The sequence below is a fragment of the Cyclospora cayetanensis genome, unplaced genomic scaffold (assembly GCF_002999335.1).
Source record: "Cyclospora cayetanensis isolate NF1_C8 unplaced genomic scaffold, CcayRef3 CcayRef3_contig_35, whole genome shotgun sequence".
NCBI lineage: Eukaryota > Apicomplexa > Conoidasida > Eucoccidiorida > Eimeriidae > Cyclospora > Cyclospora cayetanensis.
This window is the reverse complement of record NW_020312314.1, coordinates 133,511-139,860: the sequence shown is the minus strand read 5'-3', so window position 1 is coordinate 139,860 and position 6,350 is coordinate 133,511. Positions and strand designations below refer to the sequence as shown.

Genomic DNA, 6,350 nt, shown 5'->3' with positions numbered 1-6,350 from the left:
ACTTCACGTACGACACTGACGATGAAGAGGAGCCGCAGAGGGGAGAGCAGCACAAGCACAAGCACAAGCACAAGCAGCAGCAGCGGCAGCGGCAGCCACAGCCGCCTCAGCAGCAGCAGCAACAGGAGCCGCAGCGAGTGGGCTCGCCGTCGCAGCAGCAGCAGCAGGAGGCACTGCTGCTGAGCAAGCGGCTTGAGCGTATCGCTTACGAGACAGCGGCAAGAAACTTCGCGGATTCTTTGGCGGCTTATGCGATCTTCAGCTATCTCCTGCAGGTGCGCGTCGATAGAAGGCGGTTGTCGAGGCTTGAAGTGCTTTCCTTCGCCGTCGCGCAGCTTAATTTGTCTGCGCAGTCTTTTCGTGCTTCGCTTTTCCAGGCTCTGTGCCGCAGGCGGTGCGAATGGACTTGTGGGGATGCAGTCTCTGTCGCCGTGTGTGTTTTCTCAGGTGAAGGATCGTCACAACGGCAATGTCTTGATCTCCGTGGAGAGCGGTCGCCTGATGCATATTGACTTCGGATTCATCATGGAGCTATCTCCGGGAGGCGATCTCGCGTTTGAGAGGGCACCCTTCAAGTTGACGGCGGAAATGTCTGTGTTGCTGGGGAGAGAACAAGGACCTCTTTTTAAAGCTTTTTCTAGCAAATGCATTCGAGGGTCGGTGTGTGTAGTCTGCTTCGCCATATGCGGGCTAAAAACGTCTCGCTTTAGCGCTCTCTGCTACCCAAGCGCCATCTCTCTAATCCCACCCTTCCTCCCTTCCTTCCTCGGCTTGCGGTTCTGCTCTGCAGAGCTGCCCGCGGTCGAGGCGCACGGGAAAGTCTGGGAGAAAGTTTCGTGCATGTTTGCATATTTGTGTTTTGTGCATGTTTGTGTGTTTTGTGCATGTTTGTGTGTCTTGTGCATGTTTGTGTGTTTTGTGCATGTTCGTGTGTTTTGTGCATGTTTTGTGTTTTGTGCATGTTTGTGTGTTTTGTGCATGTTTTGTGTCTTGTGCATGTTTGTGTGTTTTGTGCATGTTTTGTGTTTTGTGCATATTTGTGTGTTTTGTGCATGTTTGCGTGTTTTGTGCATATTTGTGTGTTTTGTGCATGTTTGCGTGTTTTGTGCATGTTTGTGTGTTTGTGTGTTTTGTGCATGTTTGCATGTTTGTGTGTTTTGTGCATGTTTTGTGTCTTGTGCATGTTTGTGTGTTTTGTGCATGTTTTGTGTCTTGTGCATGTTTTGTGTCTTGTGCATATTTGTGTGTCTTGTGCATGTTTGCGTGTTTTGTGCATGTTTGCATATTTTGCATATTTGTGTGTTTTGTGCATGTTTGTGTGTTTTGTGCATGTTTGTGTGTTTTGTGCATGTTTGTGTGTTTTGTGCATGTTTGCATATTTTGCATATTTGTGTGTTTTGTGCATGTTTGTGTGTTTTGTGCATGTTTGTGTGTTTTGTGCATATTTGTGTGTTTTGTGCATGTTTGTGTGTTTTGTGCATGTTTGTGTGTTTTGTGCATATTTGTGTGTTTTGTGCATGTTTGTGTGTTTTGTGCATGTTTGCGTGTTTTGTGCATATTTGCGTGTTTTGTGCATATTTGTGTGTTTTGTGCATGTTTGCATATTTTGCATGTTTGTGTGTTTTGTGCATGTTTGTGCGTTTTGTGCATGTTTGCATGTTTTTTGCTTTGTGCATGTTTTGCATATTTGTGTGTTTTGTGCATATTTGTGTGTTTTGTGCATGTTTGTGTGTTTGTGTGTTTTGTGCATGTTTTGCATGGTTGTGTGTTTTGTGCATGTTTTGCATATTTGTGTGCATGTTTTGCATATTTGTGTGCATGTTTGTGCATGTTTGTCTGCTCAGCTTCTTGATTCTTCGGGAGCAAGCCGATAACTTGATATCCTTCTTAGAGGCCATGCAGTTCTCGGGCATAGCATGCTTTAAGCCCCTCGCCGTAGAAAATCTGCGGTAAACCTTTTTTCTGGTAGTCACTCCGTCCTTAGAGCTATCCCTGCTGTTGCTGTCTCGCTCGCAAGCTCCATTTCTGGAAGCCGTCGCCTCTGCCTGAGGCGAAGAGAACGCGGCTTCCCAGCTTGGCGCTGCTGCTATGTGCGTATTTATGCACCCATAGGTCCCGCTTTCAGCTTCACCTTTCTCCCCTCCAGGCTGTCGCTTTCATGGAGGCTAAAATTCGCGAGGCTCTGCAGTCTTTCACCACGAAAGCCTACGATGTTGTTCAGCACCTGCAACAAGGCATTGAGCACTAATCGCCAGACCGCTGCTGATGCGAACCCTTCCCCCCACTGCTGCTGCAATTGCACACGTTCCAGCTGCTACTGCTGCAGCCACTTCCGGAGCCGTAGCGGATCAGGCAACTCAATCTAAGAGTCTATATGTAAATATGTATAAATATATATATGTATTCCTACGTACATGTACACATCTGGCAGGGAAGCATGTTCGCCTCTCTGCGACGCGATAAAATATCAGCACTCCTTTTTTCGGTTTTCTTCCATGTATATATAAATATATGTATGTATCTATAAATATATATATATATACATATATATTTATACTACGCTCAGTGGGCAACAGACCCGCTTCAGGAGCAGCGCAGTCCCTGAAGCGGTGATTGTGAGGTGTCGTGCCTCTTGCGCACACTTTTGCACTGCAGCGAATTCAGCATTAGAATTCGTCAGTTTTTCTGGAAAAGCTTTTAGTGCAGGACGCTGTGGTACTTCCACGAGGGCTCCTCAGTCACACAACCAGCCAATCTTTCCTACGTGCTTTTTGCGGGGAGTCAGCTGCACTTTCTGCAGCCTTGGGAAGCTCGAAACGTCCACAGTGTAGAGCAAACAGGCATAATACATACTCAATACGGGGGTGGTGCACGAGAGTCTAGAGTGTGTTTTTGCTCATAAGCATGCTCCTTGATGCCCCCCCGACCCCCTCCGCAGCCCTTAGTATCGATGACAGCATCGGTTCCAGCGGCTCCTGAGATTTAATTTTGAACTCTTTTTGAGGTGCATACGTCACCGTGCAGCAGCTCCAATAGGAGCGACAGAGACGCACTGACAAGCAAGCATCTAAACGGCGTATCGGCCCCCCCCGAGAATGCGGGCTGGCTCTTCCACTTGCGCGCGCTTCCTTCTCTCGAGAGCCTGAAACTTCTGACTGTCTGGTATTATATCGGCATGCAGCTTTATCGCAGCCGCCTGCAGTTTCTCGAGCGTCACATTGTAGTTGGGGTTGGTGCGCACACCCTTGGGGGGGGCCATGTGCCGGATCTGTTCGCGAGGGCGTTCTGACCATCCCCTGTACAGACTCTCGTCTACCTCCTAAGCGGATGCGCACCATCACAAACGGGATGTTTTTCATGCAATAAAAACGGCAGGCCGCGTGCTGCCGAGGCTGCAACGGCAGCAGCAACTGCTGCTTGTCTCCCCACCTGCTTGTCTGTGCTCCAAAAGTGCAGCGGATACACCAGCGGCAGGAAAGCCGATTGTTGGCACGGTTTGACTAGCGCCAACAAGGCCATCCCGTGAAGCTTTAATCAGAGCGCTGTGGCATTTAGCCGTCAGATAGGTGGATCAAGAGTAGTGCCGCTGGCAGCCAGAACGACGACGCCGCGCGCAGTGTACAGTACCTGTTTCAGCGTCTTGCATGAGGTGATCTCGACAACGATGGCACCATACTCTTTGAGGCGTCCAAAGGATACTTTCGTGTCTTTCGGGTGCTTCTTGCGCCTTCTGTGAACAGCAATAGAATAGCAGCAATACACGAGGAAAAAAATGCAGCGCCACTGACGTGCGGTGAGGCAGCTTCGCTGTTGAACTCCCAGCCCGCAACCCCACCCGGTGCACCTGGCAGGCCCACCCTGTACAGCCGAACTGCCTGCAACTGCAGCAGCAAAATCATCTGCGAGAGTAACTTGCTCGATTCTGCGAGGTCCAGCGAAGAGGCTTGGGAGGTTCCCGTGAGCAGCCTCGTAGAGGCGGACTAACTCCGCCTCCAGCACGCCTGAGAAGCATTTCAGCCAAATCCGAAGTCTTCCCCTCCTTCCCCACCTCACGACGTCCTTTGAACGTAGTGGCGCGGTGTCCACTCCCATGTGTGCACCCTACCCCGTGCCAATACAATTCATCGTTCTACGCGGGGGAGCAGGAGTGGCTGCTCTGCTTGGCGGCTTAAATCGAAACGCTCGCAGCACAAAAGCAGCGCTCACGGTGCAACTTGAAATCCTTCTCGTCTTCCCCTGAGTGAGGACCTGGGGGAGGGCTTTTCGGTTGTGCGTTGCGTCTGGATCTGCCGCTGGGATCGTTTTCCAGCTCGAGGTGATAGCTCCAAGGCAACCACTCTCTGTAGAGCTCTGCGCTGTTTCTTCTGCCTCGCCTTCTACTCCGTTCTCTGCTGTGCGCTCTCTGCTGTGCTTTCCCCCTCCCCCCGTTCAGCGCTCCTTCGGTTCTGCGCTCATCTCGATTTCCCCTGCTCCGGATCGCCAGGCTGTCTCCTCGCCCCTGTGATTGCTCTCGGATGCCTTCCCGCTGCCTTCGGATTGCCAAGGCGTCAGCTCGTGCCTCGACCATCTGGCCTTGCGACGAAGCCTCCGACGCATGCTCTCGACGCAAAGGCTTTCCTCCTAAGCCCGCCACAGTCGGGAGCCACTGCTTGACGGCGAGGCTTGCTGCTAAAACGGGATCTTTGGCAATTCTAGAGGCGCCTTCGAGCTGAGAAGCAACGCCGTTTGGCTCTCGATGGCTCACAATCCCTGCCGGCGATCCTCCAGTGAACTCGATCCCCGACGAGCTACCCTCCTGGCCCTGTGGTGTTTCCGGAGCAAAAGGGGATCTTTCCAAGGCTGCACAGCCACATCCGCAGAAGGGCTGGTGGAAGGACGCCGGTAAGAAGCGGCGGGAAGCGGAGCTGGCTCTGTAGGGTTTGCCTGTATACCGCAAGTAGTCATCTTCAAACGTCTGTTGCAAGAGGTCTCGTCGAAAGACGACCTAGGCACAGCAAACAGCAAACGCAGCTTTCAAGGAGCCTCCCATCTTGAGGATCTCAGAAAAACGCCCGTCTCCTCCGTCGGGCTTCTTTCGCACCAACGCATCCTGGCTGCGTTGCTGCCGCAGGCGTGCCTGCCCCCTGCTTGCAGTTCGAGGCTTCCCACACGGATCTAGACTTTACCTGCTGAGTCTTGATCAGGTGCCTGAGTCTTTTGGATCGCTGCCACCGCTCCCGTTCTTGAGGTCCCCAGTGCCTCCTGCGCGTGAAGCTCTTCCTTTCCTTGAAGTCTAGTCCGAAGTATCGCAAGTGGTGCTTTTCTGCTGCGGTTAGGAGAGGCTGCCCAGGCCCCCTCAAGAACTCGTCTTCGCTTAAAGCCTCAAACGGCTCCAGCGGCAGAGACTCCCAAGGCTCACCCACAGAAGACGAAGCTCTGGAGGAAAGGGCCTCTCTACTCTGCAGCTCTTCCACGCGCTCCGCCTGACGCGTGAGCGCCTGCGAAGCTCTGTCTGGGAGCGAGGACGCCACGGCATTCATATTGAGAAGAGGCTTGGTTGGAGGGCGCTGCTTTCCGCGAGTCTTCGCCTGCCCTTCCCTACAAGCGGCCGCCCAAAGCTCCTCCAGGGCAGGTTCGAGCTTCTTCTGAGGGGCAGAGGTGCGAGGCATAGAAGCGGCAAGCACACGGGGGCAAGCAGTATACTTGGTCTGGACGCGGTGGGAAAACGTAGCTTTTTGGATGCAAGACGAAAACGGCAGGAAGCGGTAACAACGAGGCCAAGGAGGGTGGACAGATTTGTAGATGCGTCTCTTAGCTCGGCGTGCGCTTGTGTGTGGTTTGCTGCCGTTTCAAAGCCCCTTGCACACCCTCTCCTGCATGTCTGCAGCTAGTCGTATCTCTAGCTGCATGCGCGCTCTTGCCTATGCTAGCTCGTGGGTGCTTCCGCGGTCCCTCATTTTCCTTACCCTGGAACGTGTCTGTGAGCCTTCCTTCTTGAAGGGGCCATGCCCCCACCTCGGAGCAAATCCATGAGGCGTCAGGGGAGGGGCGGCCAAATAATCTCTTGCTCCTGGCTTGCGGACTGGGGTGTCTTCCTCCCTTAGCTTGTAGGCCCCTGGGGGATACTGATAAGCGTACCCGGGTGCCCTAGCGTGTGTCTCTACTCCGAATCTACGAATGTCTTCGTCTCTAGCCTCTTCCAGCAGCTTCCTAATACGCAGCACTGAACGCGCTGGACTGGCCTCTGCAGGTTCTCGCGGAGCTTCGCAAAGTTCCTTCATAAAGTCTCCCTTGAATTTCGAGGGGAGGGAAGAGAGTAAGGCGGACGACCCTAGAACCCCCCAGGAGGGCAACCAGGTTTCCTGTGGCAT

General features: G+C 52.8%; 1 protein-coding gene across 1 annotated transcript; it reads right to left on the bottom strand.

Annotated features, from left to right (window-relative positions):
- Window positions 1–3,067: 3,067 nt before the first annotated feature.
- On the bottom strand, window positions 3,068–6,350 carry LOC34624019. Its single transcript, XM_026334053.1, has 6 exons — window positions 5,946–6,350; window positions 5,166–5,681; window positions 4,541–4,984; window positions 3,917–3,990; window positions 3,628–3,727; window positions 3,068–3,319 (listed from the first exon to the last, which is right to left on the bottom strand). The coding sequence occupies exons 1-6, from the start codon at window positions 6,348–6,350 to the stop codon at window positions 3,068–3,070; spliced, it is 1,791 nt and encodes a 596-aa protein (XP_026189838.1).